This window comes from Syngnathus typhle, linkage group LG18 (genome assembly GCF_033458585.1).
Source record: "Syngnathus typhle isolate RoL2023-S1 ecotype Sweden linkage group LG18, RoL_Styp_1.0, whole genome shotgun sequence".
In the NCBI taxonomy this organism is placed as follows: Eukaryota; Metazoa; Chordata; class Actinopteri; order Syngnathiformes; family Syngnathidae; genus Syngnathus; species Syngnathus typhle.
In genome coordinates, this window is record NC_083755.1 from 9,098,906 (window position 1) to 9,124,740 (window position 25,835).

Sequence of the window (25,835 nt, forward strand, 5' to 3'; positions counted from 1 at the left end):
ACACCTGCTCAGAATGCCCTGAGCATCCAACACTTCCTGGCATCACCATGCTGGAGCAACCTCACCATATTTTATTTTATTTTATTTTATTTTATTTTATTTTATTTTATTTTATTTTATTTTATTTTATTTTATTTTATTTTATTTTATTTTATTTTATTTTATTTTATTTTATTTTATTTTATTTTATTTTATTTTATTTTATTTTATTTTATTTTATTTTATTTTTCACCCTGACAATACCGCCCTCTCTCGCTAGACGGCGATATTGAGCAGATCTCGCGAGACTTCCTAGCATTCCAGGCTGTTGAGCCAAATCGCTCCTCATCGACCCCCTCGCTCCGTTTGGGAAAGAAGAAAATAAACCTACTGCAGCTAGCTAGCCAAGCTAGTTGTGGAAGCAATCGTTAAACATTTCTTTTACGGCCAATGTTTGACTTGGTTGTGCTCTTTTTGCATGCAGACGTTTTATCTTGGGGAGAAGAGGCACCTGGAGCCATTTGGTGTTTGTGAACATTTCTTTTTCCAGGCTTAGTGAAGACACCGACCGGGACCGGATTTCTTTAGCATTAGCGTATCTGCGAGCTAGCATGCTGGCTAATAGCCTGGGTGAACTTCGCATGGACCAACGCCTGCGACTGGGATCAGAACCTGCTGTCTGACCGCACCCCCGTTTTTTTTTTTTTTTTTTTTAAACTCACTTCTTCACATGGAAGTTAGATGTCGCCCGTTGGACATAATCGCGTCAAAGTTTGATGGCCATACAAGTGTGCTAAGTTTGTTTTTGTGGCCATCGCGTTATTGATTTGGAGAAACACTGGCGAGCTAACAGGATATTAGCCTCTCGTTCGCTGGCTCGCTCGCTCGCTTTGTGGTGGACCGAGAAGCGCATTCATCACCGATTGAGAGTGACGAGCAGGGTGGCTTGATGGCAGCTAATTATTTCTGGGGGGAAAGGAATTGGATCAAGGCAACCAGGCGGAGAATTGTATAAAAACAACCCTTCGAATAAATAGAAGCCGGTTTTGGTCATTGTTTTTGGAAAATGTATGGAAGCGGCCGGTCGTTTTCAAAGTTGGAGTAGAAGAGAAAGACAAGTAAAGAGCAGCAGGATTACAATCGCACTGCTGCTTAAAAGGCACCCAGAGAACATCGGGCAGGACAGGACGTCAACAAGGTGAAAGACGATGTCTACCGCCAAGGAGAATTCCTGCAGGAAATTCCAGGCCAACTTTTTCAACAAAAGCAAATGTCAGAACTGCTTCAAACCTCGGGAGTTGCATCTTTTGACGGATCAGGATCTGACACAGGTAAGGGATTGTTTTCTAAAATTGTAGCACCTTTAAAATAATTGTTATTGTGAATAATATTTGTGGACAATTAGTGTTTACATATTACAACTCTTGTTGAGCCTTGTCAATGCATTGCTTATGTTCACGAGCCAGTTTATTAACAATGAGGTCATGTCTAATAGTCTCGATTACAGAAACAGACGTCAAGCTGAGTCCACTGTCGTCATCTACGGTGCAAGGGCGGATTTGCCAAATCATCTGAGTGATTTCATTTCTTTTTCCTCTTAATCGATGTGACAGTGTTTTGTTTTCACGTGCTGAAGATGATCCATTGTAAGATGAAGAAAGACTTGGTTGACTGACGAGCAAAGATTTGAGTTGGGCGGTTTTTGAGTTGCTCTCTCACTTTCTGATCATTAGTTTGGTGTGTCCTGTAATTGATCCCAGATGAGGAGGGCCATACAGGATGGGCCCTTGAAGAAGGTTCAAGTGCCAAAAAGCAACGTCAGCATCCTCTTCTCTCCTCGTCCGAATGTACAAGAGGAAACGTGATAATCACTTGCTCCAATCTCTTTTTAAACGTCTTGACTTGTCACAAAGCCGGGCGCCGTCTGAGATCATGCTCGTAGGACTGATTGGAAAGGAAGGTTAAAGCTGAACTCAAGACAAAGGCTTTCTTGACATTAATATTCCGTGTTGCCTAGCGAGTTTAACACTGTATTACAATTAACATTTTCGGAATAAGAATCAAGCATATTAATCCATTTTTGTCAATCTCGGGGACTGCTCTGGATCGTGTTCATGCGTAGTTGGAAAGAAGTGCCCACATCATGATGCACAGACGGCCTGGTCTCGGTGAAGCTTTTATTTTTCATGTTTTTGAAAGACTACTGCCGTCTACTACTGTCGAGGTGAAACCATGTCATGGGCGTAAGAAATCTCCTTTGAAACAGATAGCACATCTGGAAAAGCCATGTCATAAGATGAGCACAAAATGTGTCCAATCTAAACAATCTGCCAGAATGCTAGAAGAAAGGTTGACAGTTGGGGGTGGACTCTGGAGAAGTGCTTTCATTACAGTCTGAGTATTTTCAAATGAATTATAATAGCGCCGCAAACCCCACCTTTGTGTCTCCCATTTCACTTGGCAGCCCATGTTTGGTCGGTCGGGGCTTGTGGGATCAATCACGCTGAGGGGATGGGAGGGAGGCTGGACAGTGATGGAGAGAGACCAAAGTTGACATGGCCTGGATGGGGGGGGGATTGAATGAGTGGGAGTTGGAGTCCCACGGAGAGAAAGGAAGTCTGGCTTTGGGAAAAGCAAGCAGAGGTCTTCCAGGCTGCTTTGCAACTCAGGATAGATAGTAGGCCTGCAGATGGAATGAAAACGCTCATCTCAATGTTGAACCCAATGCGACACGGCACAACAGTGCATCTTTTCTCCCTCGCTCGCTCGCTCGCTCGCTCGCTCCATGTGAACTGCAGATTAGTGGACCTTGGTTACCTTACGTACTCTGAATGATGCTTTAACTACTACATCCAGGAGAGCTTAGTGCTCTCCAGCATGTTATGTAATCAAGGGTTACTACACCAAAGGCACATTCAATTCAGACTAGTCTCTACTGGGGAAAAAAACGATAAAACAAAAAAAATCGCGGTATAGCCGAGTTTTCTCTTTTTACAAGAGGACATTTTTTTGTCAATATTTCTGCTATTGTTTCATGTCATATCTGTTATTCCAGGATACTCACACGCTCCCTTGGTGGATTGCGTATAAACAAGCTTAGACATGTGAGTGTGTAGGAGAAGGTGCCTGCTTTTCCATTATCATACCTGTGTTGCACCATATGGGAAATGAAAAATTGTATACATCTTCTGCAATAACAGAAAAAGTGGTAAAATTGTTCCATCAGAGATTTTGGATTTAGACCGATGTAACCCGATACTGTTGATTGTCTGCAGAGCTTTTTGTTTTTTTTCTTAATGGTAAATTGCCTTGGGTGTTACACTGACTGTTGGACACGTAATCACTGAAGAGAATTTTTGGGATGTCCCAGGTCTGTGGTGTGTCATCAAATGAGCAAGCTATGGCTTGGTTAATATGTAGTCCCTGCTCCGAGCTGTCGAACCGACGGGAGGGGTGTGGGGGCGACGCTTGTATAAGGCCCATTATGCAATCCATAATAGCTACTATCAGAACTTGACTAGGTGCAGCATAGGTCCTTCAACGAAGCAGGTAGTGTTATATCAAGGCTTATTGAGCTCGGCCTACCGGAATTCTCCCATCTTTTGAACTATCGGATGAAGTAAGTTTGCGGTCAAATAAGTCCAGAAGTAGAATCATGAGCATATGGCAAAATAGATTGAGTTTATTCTGAGGATGCCATCAGGCTGGCTCTCGTTTACCATGGTGAAAGTGGCTCCTGAACATTTCATCAAAGAGAGTTGATTGCACTAAAAGGCCTTGCTGGTTGGTTTGTGTGGCTTTCAATTGCAATGCAAGGGCAGATGCAACATCTGGAGCCCAAAAAAGACTTTGCTTATATTCACACTGTCCCAACCCCCTCTTAGCTTGAGTTTTAATTATTACCTAAATGGCTCTTTTTCTCCCTCCCTCCCTCCCTCTTTTACAGGCTAAGCCCATTTATGGCGGATGGTTGTGCTTGGCTCCTGAGGGGACCGACTTTGACAATCCTATGCAACGCTCACGGGTAAGTACGTGCGTGCACTCGATTAGATCATACGAGATAGCAAATCTTCATTAAATGGTATATGTTACGGACAACAGGGTAAATCACCAAAAAACCTCCAACCCAACCATTATAATTAACTCCAAGTCAGATGATCACCCTCATGAAACATTTGTTGTCCAATTTGTATATTATTAACCATTAACGCACGTACGTCAACATTTCTTTAATATTGTCATTTTTTTCCCCCCTCGCCCGACAGAAATGGCAACGAAGATTTTTTGTTTTGTACGAGCACGGTTGTCTGCGCTTTGCCCTGGACGAATCGGTGAGTACTAAAACACGGATAAACATGCTTCACAGGTTTGTTATGGTAGATTGGGAAAGAGTCATCTTGAAATGGGTTACTCGCCGCCGCCGCTGCCGCCGCCGCCGCTTACTGGCTGCTTAGGCTTTAGTGTAAACAATGGGAGTTCACAGTTCAGGTCAAATATAGGAATTGTAAATATCTGGACTTTCTCCTTCTAATCCTAAACCCTTGTCAAGTGTTACTTTAGGAGGGTGTCTGTGTTTAAAATGAAGGCCCACCTTGTTAATAGTCAGAGCAGGGCAAAGGACCACATGGCATCTTATTAAGTCCCATTTGTGTTTCCACTGTGTTTCCAGTGACACCCAGGCTGCTGTGCAATTGTCTTTTCCTCTCATTGTAACAATGATTCCAAAACTGGCCGCCTCATTGTCCTCCGGCCTTTTCATCTCTTCCAAAAGGCAGGAAAAGTGGGTCGGGAGAATGGGCCGCTTAGTGTTCTGGACCTGGAAGATAGGAACTCTCCCAATCCACAGAGCGCATGCATATAATATAAGGCCATGTTTAACGGTCCCTTTGTCATCGGGTTCATCGGTGTTTGCGCAATGACTCTGGCCAAAGATTACAGGCTGGAAATTGCTTTTCTCTTCTCCGCTGCAAGCCTTTCTTCATGTCTTCTGATATTGAATCATCCTTCAACATGTTTTTTTGGGGGTTTGATGTCATGTAGGATTTGACTTTCACTGGGTGTTTTCTTCACATAGCCAGCCTTATTTCCTTTTCAACATCTGTATCGTCTTGCACATGAAGTCCGGGGAGTTGATGACATCATCACCTTTTGTTTTCCACCCAGTAGATAGCAGGATGTGAAGTGAAGCACTGACCTCTTTAAAAAGTGGATGGAAGGAAGGGAAGATGCTCTCCCGTGGAAAGCGGCATTCCTCTCCCATTGCCCTTATTTGGTAACCGGCGTGAGCACGAAGAAGGGAGTTCGAGCCCCACCGCAGAAGAAAACCTTGGATATGCCTCCGACCCAGACATTCCACACATGGCCTGCCGCAGCAAGCAGCTCAGCATGCAACACAAATGTGCATTTTCGAACACATCCAATTCAATTGATACACATTTTAGTCTGAAAAGAAAAGCTGAGTCAGACCACCCTTGAACGGAAACAAGTATGAGAAAGAACGTGCCGAGGGAGAAGGTGACCTTTTCCTCCCGTATCTGTTTCCGTCCCTAGCCGTAAAAATATTTTTTAAAAAAACATTCTATTCGACTATTTTGATCATCTCCCTTCTTTTATTTTGATAAGTTTGTTTTCGCCCAATGACAGGCATTCAGCCAGCGCACGACGTCAACTTGCAAGTAAGCTGTAACGTGCGTACTCAAATATGAAGTTGTTGCTTTTCGAATATGTAATGATCTCGGAAGAATTTATTGATTTACTCTCCATTTCGGTTTAGCTCATTTAAAGACGATATGGTCACTTAAAAAATGTGGATTTAATTTTCGTACGTATCTAGTGAGAAGCAATAAGTCACATTACAGCCACTTGCACGTTTGTGAAAGGGGTGGGAACTAAGCCCAAAAGGTCAGCCAGCCAGCCAGCCAGCCAGCGCACACTATGCAGATCCAATATTGACCTCACTGTCCGTGTCGATTTAGTTCTACCAAGCACGCTGAAGGGTTGCGTGGACTTGACAGCTACCGCTACTTATGTTCAGGCTTGACTGTTCCTTTCAAGTGGAGGAAATTCTTCCATAGCGTAATTGCCTTATTTGGCAGCCCCCAGGGGGGTTGAGGCAGATCTTAATAAAGCTTGATCTGTGTTCAGTGGCCTTATTTGGAGCTGAAAAGCCACCCAGCACCTGTTTTACATCTGGAGCAGCCGTAAGCCAACAAAGCCTGATAACAGAGCCGTCGGCTTTAGTGCAGACTTACAGAAAGGTTGTTTATCGTAAGAAATCGTACGGTTATTGCTATTACGGTGTTCCACAGAACATCGATGTGTCAAAACAATTCACCGGTTGCCTTTCCGTATCTTTGTTGGCAAGCATTCGAGACTTCAGACTCAACTGGGCTGATGATCACACTCACAAAGCAGCTTTATTTTGGCATCCCATCTCTGTTTTTTTTTTCCCCTCCCTATGTGCTGAAAGGAATTGTGCGGTTGCCATGGTACACTGTTGATAAGAGCCACAAACGCGATTTACCACGAGCGTTTGCATGTGTAGTTTGTGTTTCCGATTATCTTCTTGGCTAGTTCTTGTTTCAACTTCCATATTTGTTCATGTTTCTTCTTTGATTTGGCGGGGGCAACGAACGCTACGTTCACGTAGTTGTCATTCTTTCTGGCTTGCTAAACGGCCGCCGTTTGCTCGTTCCCTTTAGCCAAGCACGCTCCCCCAGGGCACGGTGAACATGAACCTATGCGTGGATGTCATCGACGCGGAACCCAAGACGGGCCAGAAGAACTCCTTGTGCATCATCACGCCAGAGCAGGAGTACTTCATCCGAGGAGAGAATAAAGAGATCATTAATGGGTATGTTGTTATTGTACCTATGTTGAGGGGATGACGTTGAAAATGGCACTTGTCAACCTCCGTTCAGGTGGTCTGAACAACTGGTTGTGTATCCCCGCACCAATAAGCAGAACCAGAAGAAGAAACGTAAGGTGGAGCCGGCAACCTCCCAGGTAGGCCTGCCTTCTCATGCTTTCCGACTGATGGAACATTTTCCTAATAAACACGTCTCGCTCGGACACAGGAGCCAGGGCCAGCCAAGGTAGCGGTGACCGGCTCCGGTATCCCAGAGGCTGAGAAAGTCCCAGACTCCAGTTCCATCATTTGGCAGGAAGAGCTCAACCAAAGAGAGGCTGAAGGGGCGACAGTATGGGCCCCTGCTGAGCTGCCCTTAGGCTCTCCACCACGTCACCCAACAGGCAAACATAATATCTTTTCAAATGTCCATGTTTTCTCGAGTACCAACCCCGGGCGGAGTGAGTGTTTTTTTGCAAACAGAACACTCTGTTTTGTAAATATGGACCTGAACTATGGAAGAAAGGTCATCATCAACACACAACCTTCTGTCATCTTCAGTCGTGATCAAATGAGTTCCAGTGTTTTACCGCTGACGAGATTTCGATGTGACTGTTTTGCAGGCGAATGTACGTCTGGCAGACAGGGCTCGGATGCAGGCTCGGTGAATGGCGACGAAGTGGATCAGGGCCAGCACGGTTGTGTGCCGCAGCCACCCGGTGGCCTCCTTTCCCCTAGCGGCTCCTGTTCCAGCCTGGGCGGTGTACCCCGCTGTCTTTCCCCCGCTCCCAGTGACCCTTTCCCGTCCGGCAGCTCGCTGCTGTCCAACGGCTCCCACATCAGCGGTTCGGTAAGCTCCCTGGACTCGGACGCCAGCGGCAGCACCGTCACCAGCACCGAGAGTCACCCAGCCAGCCAGAGAGGGAACCACTCGTACAGCCACCACGACACGCCTCGATCCCGGAGGCTGGAAGCCGAAGCCAGGAAGGCGGAGAAGAGGAGCCGCTTTAGGAGCCCTGAAAGGGAGGCTGTTGTCAGCCCGGAGAGGAGGTCAGTGTCGGAAAGTCGCTGTCTTTAGTTTTTGGACCAACATGAACGTTTTGGAACAAGCTCAATGTCCCCCGTCATCGTCATTCTTCGACACTTACGTGGTCATTTACTGTAAGCGTGGAATATAAATCTACAAAGTGTGCTTTCCGTTGGGTAATCTGCTAGTGGAGAGGTTCAGAGTCGCACACCCACAGACAGCAGCTTTTTAAACAAACTGAGCGGGGGGTCGGGGAAGTCATCATTTTCCTCCCAGAGTCAGCTTCCTGCTCAATTTAATCGTTGCCCTCGCCTGGCGAGCTCAGCCCCAAAGTCGCATTGCTCATTTCCTGACGACTTTCTAACAGAGGCGTTCATATCCTAAAACAAATGAGCAAAACAAGCCCTTGTTTTGCCACTTCCTCCCAATTGTTATGAACTCGTGGTTAGATGCCTTCATCTTCTCGGAATCTCGTCTTAGACGTGAAGATTGCTTCCATCGATATGCCCGTATTTTAAGACTACGTTTTAGCTATCGCCGTAGTTTCAATGTATAATTTACAACTTGCACGGAATGGGCCCTGGCGTCATAGCAACAATTGAATTCTTGTCCGACCCAGCATTTGTGGGGTGGCTGTCAACCAAGCTTAATCGACCCAAACCGTATCGTTTTTCCAACTTGCGTGCACAAAATTAGGAAAATGAACACAACTCACCCAAAAGAGTTGGGGTTAGGTCTGTCAATGATGCCAAGCATTTGTTGCTATTTTTCCTTGACCTCTTTGACATGTAAATGTCGCTTGGCAGTCGATGTGGTGTTATTGAGAAGCTGGAGGCCCTGGAGCTTGAGAATCCAGAGAAAATGGAGGTGGACGAGTCGGGCAGGAGTGGGGCCAGACAAGGCCGCAGTGAGCACAGACGTTTCCACAGAGAGGTATTTTACTTGATGCTTGTTTGAGCTAGGAGAAGTCATGATTTTTTCTTTTTTTCAGTTCATCTTTGTATGTTTTTCCTTGACTTGCCTCCCCCCGCCATCTTTTCTTCATACTGTCCTGTCTTTTTTGTTTGCGGTTCAAAGATCAGCCGCCTGTGCTGTATTCATTTCCAGTTTCCATTCTGTGGTGGGATTCCCCTGGGGATTGTGCTTCCTTTTCCCACCATGCCCCCCCCTCCACTCCCCACCCCCATGCTATGACGGTGACTGTTTTTGATACTGTTGAATAGATGTCGCTTGTTCTGCCAGATGGTTTCTTTCCCTTCATGCACCTAATTGTGACAAAGATGCTGGGAGCGCTTGCACATACGTTCATATATTAGACTTAAAGTTACAGCTCAAGCAAATGCATTTTAGAACAATGAATGTCGTTTGGTCACGTCTGTACGTGTGGTCCTCAGGGTCTGGATTTCGCCTCGGCGCTGCCGCCACTGAGGAGAGCCAAGTCCCTTGACCGACGGACTACCGATTCAGTCATGACAGTGAGTGTTATGGCTTCCTAAAATGCATTTTTCCTCATCTTTACATACATGATGATGAATACATATCATGTGATCAAATCATGTGCCATTGTGATTTGTGCTGAACTTTTCTTGAGGTATTTAGGAAACTCCACTCAGGGTATGAGATATGCTGTGCTGAGAAGGTAGCCTCTCACACTTGACAATGAATTCTTATTCTTATTCTTATGATGCTGATGTCTGCACTGCCACCTCAATGTCACCAGCTTCTAGCATTGGTGTGCTGCCCAAATGGGCGTGTTGGCACATTGTTGGCATATTCCTGTTGAAGTGCAGTATTTGTTTTTTTCTTCTATTTAAAGCACACATTGTTGAGTTCACAAGTTGTGCCAAAATAAGCTGGTACTGATTGCACACATGAAATCAATCTCGACACGTACGTTCAGCATAAAAGGCAAATAGAAAGCGCTAGGGACATGCTAGCCATATTCAAAATATATATATAGAGAGAGAGAGGGAGAAACAGAGAAGAGTGAGTGCTTGGATAGGCCAGTGGAGTAAATAGTAAGCTTTGATGGAAACTCATCATGTGATTACCTCCAAGTGAAATGTGCCAATTAATTGTGGAACCCAGTGTGCTTGTGTCTCGAGACAAGGCCGCTTCTGTTCTGCTGGAAAGGATCCAGGGTTCAAATGATTTACTGGCTGTTCAGAATAGATCCAAGCTTTTTCAGCCCATTTTGCTTCGCTGACTTTTGGTGGAAATGAAAGCTTTGCGACACAACACGGTAACTCGTAAGCATTTGTTGACATTTTTTCCTTGGGATGACCTGATGGTTTTATTATTTCTATCTTTATAGTTTATTGCATTTCTCCTCAAGACTAGTGTTGCTCTGGTGTGATGGTATTGCCAAGCCTCCACCTCTCCTCTCTTCAGGTTACATGCTCATTCTAATTCTTCTGTTGCAGATTTTGCCTGCATTGTGCCCTTCTGTGTGTGTGTGCGTGTGTGTGTGTGTGAGACAGGTATCACTTATTTTATGCTCAGCGGAACACAGCGTTAAAGGCAGCACATACTTTGCTAAAATTGACATTTTAAAAGGAGTTCCAAATGAAACACGGGTCAACTGAAAAAGCAAACAAAGGTGCATGATAGTCTTCTGTTGAGCAGATTTGTCACCCTTCTCCTCCTTTTTCAAATTGGACGTGTGTCTGTGTTGTGTTCACCGCATCTGCTTTCTGTGGTCACCAGTCACATCTTTTTAATAAAAGTCCATCGAGCGTTGGATTCTGCATCCCCAGCTGGATTGTCACCGAGCAAAATCTGACGAGGTGGAAGTTGTACCTGACCAGTGGTCCACTTTCAGACCAGCCTTATTCTGGAAATTGTCCAAACTGTTGGTCGTGTCAACTTCTCCCCCTACTTGAGTGTGATTTGACTAAGCATGTGGCTTACTTGTGCTGTTTTTTTTATGTATTTATTTCCATATTTTAAATAGGAAGTGCACATTTAAAATTGGGTTGTTTGTGAGTATTTGTTAAATAAAAATGTGTTCACGTCTATATAAATTGACTTTGCCGTTTTTTGTTTTCTTCAATTCTAGCCGGATCTACTGAACTTCAAGAAAGGATGGATGGTGAAGCTGGATGAGCAAGGACAGGTAGTTGACGCTCATATTTTCATGCACCTTTTCGACAAGGCCTTTTCAGCATCAAGGCTCAACCGCCATCTTTTTCTTGCATCTGCTGTAGTGGAAGAAATCCTGGTTTGTTCTGACAGATCACAGCCTGCGATATTATAAGGATTCCATTGCAGAAGAGGTGACGGTTCCTTCCGCTTTTTCCTCATGCTTATTGAATTTATGGTTCCGTTTTTTTTTTTTTTTTTTTTTTAATATATATATATATACATTGATGCTTCAGGCTTCTGACCTGGATGGTGAGATTGATCTGTCGACATGCTACAATGTCACTGAATACCAGGCTCAACGGAATTACGGTTTCCAAATACAAGTAAGATGTGTTGTCTATATGACAATTCCATCTTTATTCATGCCCAGAATGGCATTTTTAATGACGTGTTTTTAAATGTTTAGACTCAGGAAGGAGTTTACACACTGTCGGCCATGACAGCTGGTATACGGAGAAATTGGATCCAGGCGGTTATGAAGAATGTCAGACCATCTAATGCTCCTGACGTAGCAAGGTGAGTGAAATCCCATCGGTGCCGTTTCTCAATTTTGGAGAAATCATTCGAACGGGGAGTTTTATTCTAAATGACATTCTGGTCTCATCATCTTTTCACTGTTCTCCAGCTCAACGGATGATCATGGTTCTTTTTCTCCTCTGGAGGGGCTAGTGAGGCCAGACGTGACCCAGGACTCTCCCTCATCCGAAACCTCATCTGTAGAAAGAGAATCCACTCCGGCCGTCGTAAAAAGCCGAGCACGTGAGCGTAGGCGAGGGGGCCGATCCAAGACTTTTGATTGGGCTGAGTTCAGGCCGATCGCCCAAGCACTTGCACAGCAACGGGCGCAGGAGGCCGAGAGCCTTCGGGCAGATCTAGGAGAGCTGGAGCGTAGTCGGCGAAGGGAGGAAAGGCGAAAGAGGTACGAGGCTGCCAGCACCAGCTCGTCCACGGAGCCCTCGGCGCTCAAAGAAAGCTGGAGAGCGGACGTTCAAAGTGCGGACAAATTGCCCGATTCGTCAGGTCATCCATTTCTAGAGAGACATCAGAAAGTAGAGGAGGTGATTGAGCAACATTGGAGAGAGGTGGAGAAGACGCCCATCCGGGAAGAGCGAAGGGTAGCTCTGCCTTCAACAGGTCCCGCCAGAGAGACTGTGGAGCTCCAACACCTGCTGGGGAATTACAAGCAAGGGGTACGTTGGCCTCTTCTCATCTTCTTTTTTGGGGGCCAGCACGCAACGCAAGCCGTTTTAAATAGTGAAGGAAATGCATCGTTTCAAATGTTTTCCTGTGTGCTTCTCCAGATGGAAGAACTTAAAGCACAATTGGAAGGCTGTCACCAGCAGCTGCTCGACTCCAACAAGCACAAGCAGGAGCTTGAATTTCAGCTGAGAACAGCTCTCGACAGAGAGCAGGACGCACGAGCAGGTTACGTATCTCCGGTGAGTCGATTTTACCAGTGCCTTCCACTTTTAGTCACCATTTTATTGTTGGATGATAAGATTTGATTCTCTATTTTATAACCTCCTTTGCATGTGTTAATATGTAAAAAAAATTAAAATGAGCAAGAATAAACCAAAGGGGCGACCAATGTGTGCCTTTGCATGAGTTCATTGCATGTTAAGAACATTGATATCTAATGATTACATTGGCTTCTACTTGTTAATCTCTTCTCTGTTTCACACTGTAGGCTAGCAAACCATTTGAACTCGTGCGCTCCTCGGTTCGTAGATGGGAAATGACCACCTTAGACTTTCTGACACTACATACAAACATTGTGACTCGGTAGGATTTGATTGCGCTGGGCTTCGTAAGGCGTTGCCAATCTATTCGATGAACTGATGTCATTGTGTATGAATAACATCTTGGCTGTTTCTGATCATGCGCATGAATATGAAGCTGTCATTGTCTATTAACGACATCAATTCATTTGCAAATATTGCCAGCATATGGGATTGCTATTCTTGTGTGTGTATGAAAGGATGAGTGTTGCCAGAGCAAGGCGGCTTCAGTCCGTTTATTCGATATTTCTCCATGGTCGTGGTTGAATTCCAGTTTCCTGCCACTGTGGTGGAATGTACTTTAGGAAGTTGTAGGGCAAACCAGTAGGTTTACCTTGGCTGAGGTCAACCCACAAAGCACTGCTTTGGTGTCTAAGGAGCTTGGACCGGAATACTGTGTTGAAAAGTCTTGGTATGCCTTTCATCCTTTAAGTAATCCATTTAACTCAAGAAAACTAATATTACAATACTTACCACATGAAGTAACCTTGAACTTTTTCAGAAGCATGCTATTGGAACTAACAGCTGGCATCCAATCTTTCCTCTGAAATTGTAGTTAGCACAATTACAACCAACAATTGTTCTGTGCTTTGAATGATACACATTTTTGGATATTATTGTAATGATAAGAACGAAACGAGAGAACATCATGATGATCAGATCTTTGTGTGTCCCCTGCTGTGTGTTAACCAACTCTTTGGTCCCCTTTTCCAAGCTGGAACACCCTTTGGGTCTGGAGGCTGATGTGACGCCCCAGATGAAGAGGCCAGAACTGGTTAGTCCTCAAGCACAAAGTTTAACCAAGAAGTACCAGGAGACCAAAGAACTCCTGAAGCAGCAAGAGTTGAAAAAGCGCAATATGCAGGCACAGCTTGGCCTTTCACTTTCTCACCACCCTCTTAAAGAACCTTATTTTTCCCAGCCCCCAAAGACAGCCGCCCTGGAAGGCACTACGCCTGACCCTGTCCAGCAAACACTTAGCCTTTTACTCCTGGACAGTGCGGAAGCAGTTCAAGAAGTCAATGACTTGACAGCTGGCAAATATCTGACTGTACAGGAACTGACAAAGCTCTTAAGATGCCACACGTGTAATCAAGAAACGTCAGAGAAACAACCATTTCTGAAGGTGTTGGAGACCTGGAAATGTCAACAGGAGATAGAGAGTGAGATGATTCGAAAGACTCTGGCCCGAGCCGGAGAAAGCGTTCGGGAATACGAGTCCCGTCTTTTAAACATGGAGGGTTTGGTGGGCTTGAAGGTTCAGAAGCAAAGCCCTTTCGGTCCCCTCTCGAGAATGGATAAGCATTCAGAGAGCAAAGAGCAGACCATTGGAATTCTTGAGCAGAAGATGGAAATGTTAATGAGTGAAAACTGCGCCTTGAAACAGAGATGCCAAGAAATCATGAACCAACTGACCGAGGCAGACCGAGAAATAGACAGACTGAAAGCCGAGCTTATCAGCCGTCAGTGCGTCCAACAGCATCTCGTTATGGAAGAGATGAAAGGACTCAAGGCTGACCTGGCCCAAAGCCAGGCTAATGCCATCGACAGAGAGTATTTTGAGAGAGAGCTGGATGAGAAGTCACGGAGGCTCCGCGAAGCTCTGCTTACCGTAGAGCAGCTTGGCAACACCCTAAGGGACACGGAGAAAAAACTGCAGTTGAGAGAAGCCACGTTGAAAGGTCTGGGATTCCAGGCAGATTATGTGGAGGAGCCACCGCACCTGGAGCAGGAGCAGCTGACAGACCTACTTGAAGCCTCACAGGCAAAGTTATTTGACACTGAGAAAGCCCTCCATAGCACACAACAACACTGTATTGAACTCGAGTCCAGGAACCGTGAATTAATGGCATTGCAGCAGAAATCAGAGGAGGTCCATCGAGAGAAGCTTAGAGAGGCCGAAAATCAAATAGCCGCGCTGCGAGTGAAGTTAGAAAGTGGAGGTGAAACGTCTTTAGATGTTGCCTGTGTTCAGGAAGGAGCAGAGCATGTTAATGGAGGTAGTTTAAAGCAAGTAGCAGATGAGCTGGAGAAGAGGTCAGAGGCAGCCAATCAGGTTGTAGACATGTTATCGACCATCAAAGTTGACGTGGAGAAAATGCTGAATGACTTAAGAAGCACTTTATGTGTCAAGCAACACCTTAGTTGTCCAAAAGAAGACCTTTTTTGCCTCAGACAGAAAGACATGGGCTTGATTTTAGAGGCCGAATTCCTGAGCCAGATTCTGAGTACCACTGAGATCCGACAAGAAGAAACTGGCCTTGACTGTCAAATGGCTTTGGCGCAAGAGATTGCTCGTAAGTCCTTAAAGCGTTTGACAAGTCAGATTGATGCGGAAGCTGAAAGCGGCAGAATGGCCGAGTCCGACTTCTTTTGGATGTATAACTGGCTCGATGAGGAAACCAACAGCGTTATTCTTGGGCAATTAACCGACACCTTGAAGGCAAAGGCCATCAGCTTGACAAAAATTGCATTGAGGGTTCAGTCGGCCCAAGATGACGACGACGACTTTGCGTCTTGCGCGCTAGCTAGCCTTACGTTCGGTCCAAAGCCGAAGCGGTCTTCCGAGTATCTGCTTGATGCACTTCGAGACGCTTGTATGTCGTATGTGATTATTAGGCTGCGGGTGCAGCATGAAAAAGAGATGATGACAAAGCCCACCAAAGTTGACCTTCACGAGTGTCCAAACTGCCCGGGATTGAGAAAGGTTGTTGAAGACCTGCAGGCCCAACTGGCGGATCTTCATCATCGGTCGTGTGACGCGTCTGTGAAGAAGACATCCGAGGCAGAAACGTCTACCCGCATAAAAGAGGAGCCCGCTGAGCAAACCTGTGACATGATAGCCAGACATGAAAAGGAGCTGTGGGAGGTCAAAGACAGCTACCAGCAGGAAGCTGACAGACTGAAGAAAGAATTAGCTGAAGCCAGTGAAACTCTTTGCTTCCGCTCAGAGGAGAATGCCAGAGAGATTGATTCACTGACCAACTCCATGGAGGACCTCAAGGAGAAGCACGAGATGGAACGGATGAACCTCATCGCGAGGTTTAACCAGGAGATAGAGGAGCTGAGGAGCATGATTGCTCCTTCAAACCCAAACCAGGCATCTACAGCCCAGGAGGGTCAGTTGCACGAGCGGACGGCCCATCTGAAAGCGTGCATCCAGGAGCTGCTGACGCAAGTTTCAGTTATGACCCAGGAGATGAGACGTCGCCGAGAACAGGGCGAGATAACCACTCTACGGCTGAAATACGAGAAAGACCTGGCAAATCTAAAGGTGGAAGCGTTCCTTGTCCTTACCGTTTGCCATCTGTGATGCCTTGTGTTCCTCTGTGGCATTCCCAGATCCATTCCCCCTGTGCATCCTACACTTGCTCCTTCTTCTAACCGGTTTCCTTCTGTGTTGCATGAACTATAACATCCATTGAGCTTATTCTGTCATTGGGGCCATTTTTTTTAACCCATAAACTGATTCTTCAACATGGAATGAAACGGATGCTTTTCCCATTTTCTTGGTAGTTATTATTATTATCATTTCAGAACTTTTTTTGGTCCAATTCCAAATTTTGTATGGCAACTGATAAGATACTTGAGTCTTTAGGCATTTGGGTCCAATAAATCCCAACCATTGAATAAACTCGGTACATTTTATATTTATCCTTTTTGTTTGGGTTGAAGTCCACTTCTAACTTAAGCGCTTAAGCGAGTTCATGCCCACGTCACGACCGAGAACGTATTGACTTCCACCGTCGAGCGTCTGGCATGCTTCTAAATAAAGCCTATGATGTCAGAGCAGGAAGTTTACGTTTGCTATCGGGGAGGATTTTCAGCTTCTCACAGTAGGTTCCCGGAGCTTAGCTCTCGGGAGATTTTATTGTAAAAACAGACTGGGCCGCCGTGGATGGAGGCACGGACGTGGTCTGATGTGCAGCCATGGATTGAGCTCGCAGATTAGCCTCAGTGAATAGAGCAACGGAAGCACGACGTGTGTTTGCTTGGGCTTGTCGAAACTTGCACCGTGACCGACTGCTTGCTGTGCAGCGCTTGGCAGTTTGTCAATGCGCTGTGGGCCCAATAAAAAAGAAAAATAATAATAATAATGCTGGCTCGTAAGCAAAATGAGATGCTTGTTGATGACAAATGACAGACAGTCTTTCATGTCTCCGCATTTCTTCATTGTGCCTTCATTGTGTATCCTGCCATTCCTCTTAACACAGGCTCAACTTGCTCCTGGCTAACACGCAGTAGCTTGCCAGTTCTTTGCCGGAACTAATAAACGGGCCATCCGTTGAGGTCCCTGTTTTCCTGCTCGGCCCCTAAGGGCCAGAGAGCCTGTTGGTCTTTTTGGATCTGAGCCATCCATCCACTCACTCACTTCCTCTCCCTGTCCCAGGCAACTTGTGAGAGGGGCTTTGCTGCAATGGAAGAATCTCATCAGAAGGTGATCGATGAACTTCACAAGAAACACCAAAGAGAGCTAGAGAACCTGCAGGAGGAAAAAGAAAGACTGTTGGCGGAGGAAACCGCCGCCACCATTTCTGGTGAGACATGAACATGGGGAAGCTGTCCTTACCGAACCCTGTGGTGAGATGAGACTCTTGTGTTGACGGTAGCAATCGAAGCGATGAAAAATGCCCACCGGAACGAGCTGGAGAAAGAGCTGGACAAGGCTCGGAAGGCCAACAGCAACGTGGAGAACGCTGACATGGATGAGATCCGCAGACAGCATGAGTATGAGAGCTTTGCAATATGGGGCGTCAAATTCAATAGCCTAACTGAGGATTTCACTGCCCATGAGAAGTTTGGCTGTGGGGTATAATGGCTTTGCTCTCTCTCTCTCTCTCTCACCGTGGTTCCAGAGAGGAACTGTGCTCCTTTCAGCGAGAAATCGAGGTGCTGTCAGAGCAGTATTCCCAGAAGTGCCTGGAAAACGCCCACCTGGCCCAGGCGCTGGAGGCCGAGAGGCAAGCCCTCAGGCAATGTCAGCGAGAGAATCAGGAGCTCAATGCTCACAACCAGGTAGTGATAAAAGACAACTCTCAGGTGGCCGTCCCGCCGTCTAAGCTGCTTCCGTGCGGCGCTTTCAGGAATTGAACAATCGTCTGGCTGCGGAGATCACCAAGATGCGTTCGATGACTTGTGAGGATGGAGCGGGAGACGCAAACGCAATACAGGGGAAAGAGCTCTACGAGTTAGAAGTACGCTTCTGATGACTTTGATACGAATGTCATTCCAGAAGCTTTTGATTTGATCATCTGCTTGTTTTCCAGGTAATGCTAAGGGTGAAGGAATCGGAGGTCCAATACTTAAAGCAGGAAATCAACTCTTTGAAAGATGAACTCCAGGCTGCACAAAGAGTACGTCTTTACTCGCACGTGGGTGTGTGGGTGTGTCCCTTAAAAAAAAAAAAAATGCAGCCGCTTGAAATGCCAAACGGTGTCATTTCAGGACAAGAAATATGCGACGGATAAGTACAAAGACATCTACACCGAGCTGAGCATCGTCAAGGCCAAAGCCGAGCGGGATCTGGGCCGGCTCCGAGACCAGCTGCAGCTGGCTCACGAGGCGCTCGGTGAACCATCGCTGGAGGAAGTGGACCGAGGAGGAGGAGGATACGGTAGCTGTCTTCATGTTGTGACATTTAAGTGGCTAGAAAAAGTGGAGGTTTTCATTTTTGGTCATTTTCCCTCGCAGACATCATGAAATCCAAAAGCAATCCTGACATTCTCAAGATGGCAGCTGTCGCGGCCAAACGTTCCGAACGCACCATGAGGTCAAAGGTGGGTTTCCTGGTCATAGTGAAGTCAGTTCCTCATCCCGTCGTTGTTGATCTTAGAAAAGTGCCTCGCCCACCCACCACCCACCACCCATTGTCCAACAGTAAATTGCCCAAAAACAATTGACAGTGCGTGAGCTGCCAGTGTTCTACTGCCATCTACTGGCCGGAGTGGCCGCTTGCAGCATGGCCAGCCCACCCGGCCTGCTCTTGTGTGACTCCATGGAAAAAAAAAATGTGTGGTGCTCAGTTGACTCCAGAGCAGACTAATGCACACTTACCGGTCTGTTTTTGTCCCCAGTCTGTGAATCGCGACATGCCCTGGGACAATTAGCGTTGCTGAGGACGTCCTTTAGGTACGACGTGCGCTTTTCGTAAATCCTCTCGTCGTCCACCTTTAAAGCACCAAACAGATCGGAGTCACCCCTGCACATTCCGCTGCACTGTCCATATGCATGGGGGTGAAGGACACTGAATGTGTGATTCGAAACCTTTTGCGTGATGTGCATTTTGTGAATGACTTGCTTGCAGTGCCACTGTGAACCCTAAACTAACTGGTCTAGTCCATTTCTGGTTTTGTTTATTCCCCACATTGGGAGCAAACTAGTAAAACAAGCAAGGTTTTACGAGTTACAACTTTGTGGCTTTGGTAAGTTGGAGGACGGGCTTCAACCGCTTCCTCAAGACAAGAGACTGGACCAAGTCTGTGAAGGAAGATGATGGGTGCTTTGAATTTGCATCGGATTTTGGTCCAATTTGTCGAGATTTTGCATCCTCCAATTTCTAGTCTTAACTGGCAACGTTTTTTTGGAAGACTTGTTGAAATTGTAACATCTGCTGTCCTTTGAATCCCAACAGAGTCTAAAGGAAGGACTGACACCTGAGCAAAGACTCCACCTATTTGAAAATAAGGACACTAAGGAGTTCTGAATGTGACATCCCCCAACCCCCGCCCACCCTACCTTGCTGCATGCTTCAACTATTTTAGCTCTGTAATGGCGTATTTGGTAACACGACACACACTGGTCACAAAACAAACATGTATTATTAAAGGACACATGGTATGAAGTTTGGATTTCATGTTTAGAATTTGCATTCCGTGCACTTCAGTTAACTGTGACATTTTTTTTTTGTATTTGTCCGCCCCCCCGCCCTTTCATTGTTTGACTGTAAATATCGTTTTTAATGGAGCATCTGCCACGCATGCACGCGTACACTAAAACTATGACTGTGTAAGCTACTGTTTTAACTCTTAGACTGTTGCGAGCCAAGAATGTGACGTCCGAACGACCCAGCATTCCCGGCCACTAATACATGCATAATACGTAGGAATGAACGGTTCTGCCGTTCCGGTCGCTCTGTCGGCATTCCAGCAAAGATGGAAGTGGGAAGGGAAGTATATCATGTTGCTCCATCGCATGGCTTCTAAGTAACGGCAGAGATGCTCTCTGCCATGGATTGATCCCCCACGGAAAGACTGCAGCTGAATGCACATGGATGAGGTTCTCTGACTAATTTATATATATTACGTTTTATATGGTTTTTTTCTCTCTCTCTCACTGCAATCATTGCTCCAGCTGTTTAGAAGTTGGTTGTGTTTGTAGTTTTGCCTGTATTTATTTCAATGGTTGGGATTTTTTCTTTCACATTCCCCTTCCTCTGTACTCTTAATTTTGTAAATATAGACACATATTCACCAACTGATTACAGGTTTATTAGCAATAAATATTTTTGCACCCTTTGTGTCTTCTGTGCAGTTGTACCGTTTTTAGAAAGGCACCGAATGAAATAGGCTCAACACTTGTATTTTTTTTTTTGTTTCTTATAGGGTGGAAACTTGTATGACTTATTTTCGAACTGCCTATTTTATTGTGGAGGGCGCCTGAGGATCTTGAAGATGTATGAGCCAACTTGACGTTGCGCTCGTCAGCGTTCCGGGAAAGGTCCTAATTCTTTTTCATTTGGGACACTTTGGTCCAAATAGATGGGAGTGTTGACGGAGATGCGGGGTGGACGTGTTTTGCAGTTGGACGTTTAAAACGTCACCATAGGGGTAAGTTTGAGCAGCTTTGTCACTTGAGCGTTCCGCTCCCTCCGTCTTTGTTTCGCCCAGTCAGTCAGTCAGTCGGGCCTTGCCCAGCCATCCAGATCCGTGCAATGCTCTGAAACACGTTGCTGAACTCTATGAACAATAACACGTAATCTCATCAGTAACGTGTGCCGTGGGCTTTGTATAGCTCATAGAAGTAAAACAGCCCAAGTTCATAGGCATTTATAGGCACTTTTCAATTCGGTACGTATTTAGCCAGAACTTAAAGTCGAACGAGGCCAACGTTTCCAATATTTTGCCTTTCCTCGTCATAATGAAGTTACCCAACACAGTGACTTAACGTTAAACGGTTTCGTAATAAAAGTAGGCATTTTAGAAAAAGGATGAAGCTCTGTCCTAACCACAATTAGCCGAAATTATTATTGGTCACTGTGAATCGTTCTCATTGGCAAAATGATGCTTTGTACTTTGTGATATTCTGTTTTTATTCCAAAGAAATTAAAAAGTGACGGTTAGTAGCAGGGCCTAGCCAGCTAACGTTAGCGGCGGCTAAGCAGTAGCTATCGAGTTGGACTACCTGACCGACCTGTCAACGTTGTTGGTAAGTTGTCTGTCAGTCGCTTCGAAGCAAATTACCATTTCAACTTGAGTCGTTCCCTATAATAAACATTCAATGACGATTGGCAAGAAAATGTCAAACGTATATCGTGTTTTTTCACTTTGAAAAACAAATCTGAAGCGATTCTCACGTGTCAGTTAACTGTCAATTTAACATTTTCAAATAGTCTTTTGGTGACGTATTAATAAGAGTAGAGTGAAGGTTATAGCAAAGTTTATCGGAAAAAAAAAAAGTGACCGGACTTGTTTGGAAGAATTTCAATCAAATACGTTGGTCGTGAAATTGTATTGCAAAAGATTTGTGTGTTTTGCAGTTGCTATGGAACAACCACCATGGAGCTTTGATGATCTACAACCTGAGGACCTTTCCACCTCAAGCATTCCCAACGTGCTTGACCTGACCAGGAACGGCAGCCTGAATGTCAAGCCCTGCCATGCCTGCCATGTCCACAGCGCTGACTGGCTCCCAAACTCCGCATTAGCCTCAACACAGACCACCGCATCCTCTCAGCAGTCAGCGGATCCAATTCAACCAGACAATGCCTTGTCCCACACCACAGTGACCCTATCCTACGTGAGCACGTCTCCCATTAACTCAGCATCTCAGCCTCGAACTGGTTTGCCGCCTATCTGCAAGTTCTCCCTTCTCCCTTCTTGTGAGGCGGAGAAAGGACTTAGGGAGAGCACCTATACACTGAACCAGCATTACTTGGAACACTGTGACACACCAGTGGACCTTGTCACAAAGACTCCAGAGGTTGATCGACTTTGTCTACCTCGGGAGATTTGTGAACGGAATGGGACTGCAGGTTCCAGCACGACTAGCGGAGAGGAACGCGGCATTCCCGAGAGTGCAGAAACTAGCGGGCGAGATGACAGCTGGTCAAGTGTAGGTGTGGTGTCACTAGAAACCGACATGACCGTCCTAAGGACGGGAATTTCCGAGACGCTGCTACAGGTATCAAAAAAGGAGGAAGCGGTCCAGAACAAAGAGGCCGCAATAGAGCTGGGCTTTCTGACCGGGGAGTGTCAAAGCCCCCTTGAAGAGCCCGTGTGTCCCTCTGCTACCTCACCGTGTGATTTGGAGGAAGTGTTAATGCTGCCCCAGGCCTCCGCCCCGCCAAGCAGGGACAACTCTTTTCCAGCAGATGAGGCTGGCTCCATCGCAGAAGGGGCCCGTTTGGATTCGAGTGATGAAAACGGGCACCCAAGGAGGCCGCAGCCCGAGCCTTTGACGGAGGATGTTTGTCCGTCAGGAATTTCCGAGGACAAAGCCAACGCTCTCACCGCCCATGAACGCGTGAACGGCAATGTCAGCGCGCCCCAGGAAAGGAAACTGCCTTTGCGTTCAAACAGAGGGGTTCGCTTACAATCGCTAGTTATGACCATCAATTCAAGTAGTTATAAAGTGTCGGGGCGCGTTGACACTAACGCCGATGCTTCCAAAACCGGGGATTCGTATGCGATGAATCCAAAGAAGACTGGCACCCTGTCTAACGGGAAAAGCAGGAGCAAAGCGAAAGCAAAACACAAAGTAGTAACCCCGCGGAAAAAAGCTGAAGCCAATGGCATTCCAATGCATCAATGCAAAACTACTACCTCCGATTGTGTTGTTCCTTCTAAAAAGTCCAACAGTAAGTTTACAAAAGCCATGGCAGAGGAGGTCCCTAACCCTGGCCATTTGCCACAGGTGAGGTCCGAGTGTTCAAGCCCTGTGTCGAGAAACTCCCAAAAAGAGCCAGATCTCGTGCACTCTGATCCCCCCTCATTGGAAAAAAAGCAAGCAAGATGCTCCCCACCAGCAGCTCCAAAGAAAAGCCCGTGTTCACCAAAAGATCCGCCCAGATCCTCAGCTGCAAAGAAAAAGGTGGCGCGCACTCCCAAGAAGCGCCGGAAGAAGCGTCCACCCGCACCATATTTTTCCATCTTCGCTCCCAAGGAGCCTGAAATCAAGTTGAGATATGTCCACTACAAAGAAGAAAAAAAGGAGCCCAGGTACCATCATTTCTCCCCCTTCGTCCGGCTGCACGGCCAGCAGGCGTCCACGTCACAATGCACCGTCGTCAACTACCCGGAAGAAGTGGCAACGCAGGCCAAAAAGGGCCCAAGAGAGCAGCAGGAGGATCACCACAGCAGCTTTCTTTCTGGAACGGTACCCAACACTTCCTGTCTCCGGCTGGGTCGGGCGTCCACTCAGGGTCAGCGGCGGGGCGCCCTCATCTGTTGCCTGTGTGCTCTCTCTGCCAATGCCATGGACTTGGGGGATCTCCATGGTCCCTACTACCCTGAAGGACAGCGGGTATCCAGAGCCAAGACGTCGACGCTTGGGTCCGATCTCAAGGAGCGCAAGAATGACGACAGCGATTCCGATTCTTCCTCCTGTAGCGTCGGGGGCAGGGGGAAGAAACGGGCCGCCAACCAGTGGTGGCGGAAGGGCCTCCCGCCGACCGACGACGGCCCGGCGGCGGCGGCGGCGAAACGCGCTCGTTCGCAAATGTGGCCAGCAGACGTGGAGGACTGGTACAGCGCCCCTGTGCTGCCCATGGAGCCCCGTGAGTACTGGCTTCACGAAGACTGCGCCATCTGGTCGGCCGGCGTCTTCTTGGTGAAGGGCAGAGTCTACGGCCTGGAGGAAACTGTCAAAGTGGCCCGGCAGACGGTAAAGCCAAAGATTCCTGTCTAAAAGGATCACTTGGGAATCCTTTTGCATTGACTTTGGTCGAATGCATGATTTTGTTTCATAGGAAACAAGTGTCAAATGTTAGGTCTCCTTTTCTGCCGTAGTTCGATGTGAACACAGCCCAAAATGAAGCAGGCACCAAAATGGATCCAGATTGCCCCAATAAGCCTTTTTCTTTGTACCTGCAGACGTGCTCGGCCTGCTCCGGCCCAGGTGCAACGCTCGGCTGTTTCTTCAAAGGTTGTCCTAACAAATACCACTACAGATGTGCCCTGGAGGCAGGTAAGGTCACAGGCGCGCTTGCTTTAGGCCGACTCACCTTCTCCTCTTGTCCTCGCAGACTGCGTCCTCGTCGAAGAAAACTTTTCCATGAAGTGTAAAAAGCACAAGGTGGGTGGCAAATGCTTGCTGTCTGCTTGGAAGATGCAATGGATTGAACATTGCTCATTCTATCCTCCCCTAGAACAAGACACTCAAAGCCCCAGCGGGGGGGATGCACAGCGATCCCAGGAGAAAGCGAGCCTCTTGGTAAAACATTTCCCCATGTGTTCTCCGTAACCTCTTCAAATTTGGATACCAAATGCCTTATGTCACCAAAAAAGGGTGCAACTGAAAAAAGTTCCTTTCATAGATGGCCGATAATTGAGGTTTTGCTGACTTTTGTATAAAACGTGATCATTCTGGTTTGATGATGCACCTTTTCTTTTTTTTTTTTTGTCATTGTTTCTCTTTGATGCAGATATCCATTCACCTGGCAAATTGCCCTCTGGACTATGTGAAGTGGACGGCTAGCACCCGTAAACCTTAACTCCTCCTTTTTGCTTGGACTCACTCACTCACCACTTTGTCAAAAAGATTTGTTTTGTTCCCCCCCCCCCCCCCCCCCCGCCCCCCAAAACAACAATCACTATCTGTAATTTAAACAAAAATTGTACATAGTTGATTATATTTAGTTCTATTTATTCGTGAAGCATGTCGATTTTGCTCCTTTGGTCAAAGAGACTTTTTAAGTTATTGATAACAAAAGTAGCTGCAGCAGAGGGAATGGTGAGCAGAGCCACGTTGTAGAAAAGTTGTGTTTGAATGTATCCTGGCGTATGTGTTGGCAGGAAGCACTTTGCGGCCGCTCGCTCGCTCGCTCGCTCGGTCGGTCGGTGGCTGCAGTATTACTTGACCTTTTGCAAAGCACTTTGGCTTCTTGGATCAGTAAGGATTGTGAATCCCATTGAGGGAGGTGGAGGGGGGGTGAAGGACAAAAGTCAAAAGCTCATTCCCACATCCAGTGACAACAAGTGACTTTACATTGACTCCATTTCAAGACTGACGTACCTCATAAGCCTTATCTGACGTACGGGACACGCACACACACACACACAGACACACACACACGTGCTGTTTGCAGTGCAGGGCCAAATGGGATCTGCTTGGGCCAGCACTATTGTGCTGTGTTTAAAGAAGTCACTGAAGAACACAATTTGCCATGGAGAGAGACCTCTTTCATTCGTGCCATGACATTGTTTGCCGAAGGTCACGCGACTGCGAGGATTTTATTCATTTTGTTTAAGTGTGTGTTTATCTCAGGGCTGAATTGATTTATTATTGTGGGGTTAATGGACAGGAATGACAAAGGCCTTCTAGTTCCTGTCCAGACATTCCATCATCTTGTATCGCTCGTTTGGGTTTAACGATGGACTTTTAAGTCGTGCAATTGTATTTGTTTGTTTGTTGGTTTGTTTTTTACCTCCCTGCTCTCCTCTTGTAGCATTGGAGACCACGTGAGTGTCCAAAATAAATATTTTGTTGCACAATCAACATGTGTGTTTGGGTGCAGTCAACAGTTGAGTTGTTGTTGTTGTATTGACCTTATGTCAAATTTGTACTTTGGGGCTAAAGTAACAGGCAAATGAATTGCATCATTCATATGAAAAGGCAAAAAGAG

At 46.4% G+C, this 25,835-nt stretch overlaps 2 protein-coding genes across 6 annotated transcripts; both read left to right on the forward strand.

Annotated features, from left to right (window-relative positions):
• The first annotated feature begins 297 nt into the window (after positions 1–297).
• mprip (myosin phosphatase Rho interacting protein) lies at positions 298–20,289 on the forward strand. Of its 4 annotated transcripts, XM_061304871.1 has the most exons (25): positions 298–1,310; positions 3,926–4,003; positions 4,245–4,310; positions 6,681–6,832; positions 6,900–6,984; positions 7,056–7,230; positions 7,450–7,876; positions 8,660–8,786; positions 9,248–9,328; positions 10,912–10,968; positions 11,060–11,128; positions 11,231–11,320; positions 11,404–11,513; positions 11,623–12,187; positions 12,299–12,436; positions 13,491–16,049; positions 17,166–17,313; positions 17,386–17,503; positions 17,632–17,791; positions 17,860–17,970; positions 18,043–18,129; positions 18,221–18,389; positions 18,467–18,552; positions 18,850–18,904; positions 19,407–20,289. In XM_061304871.1, the coding sequence occupies exons 1-24, from the start codon at positions 1,188–1,190 to the stop codon at positions 18,880–18,882; spliced, it is 5,814 nt and encodes a 1,937-aa protein (XP_061160855.1). In that variant the 5' UTR covers positions 298–1,187; the 3' UTR covers positions 18,883–18,904; positions 19,407–20,289. The 4 variants fall into 4 exon arrangements, with proteins under 4 accessions (XP_061160855.1, XP_061160854.1, XP_061160856.1 ...); XM_061304870.1 differs by lacking the exon at positions 18,850–18,904; XM_061304872.1 differs by lacking the exon at positions 18,850–18,904 and having other exon boundaries at positions 13,491–13,550.
• Positions 20,290–20,420: 131 nt separating this feature from the next.
• Positions 20,421–25,708, forward strand: si:dkey-94l16.4 (transcription factor 20). 2 transcript variants are annotated; one of them, XM_061304874.1, is made up of 6 exons: positions 20,421–20,601; positions 21,531–23,875; positions 24,085–24,178; positions 24,237–24,286; positions 24,360–24,424; positions 24,636–25,708. In XM_061304874.1, coding segments are annotated over exons 2-6 (2,550 nt in total). In that variant the 5' UTR covers positions 20,421–20,601; positions 21,531–21,535; the 3' UTR covers positions 24,637–25,708. The 2 variants fall into 2 exon arrangements, with proteins under 2 accessions (XP_061160858.1, XP_061160859.1); XM_061304875.1 differs by lacking the exon at positions 20,421–20,601 and adding an exon at positions 20,608–21,199.
• The last annotated feature ends 127 nt before the right edge of the window (positions 25,709–25,835 follow it).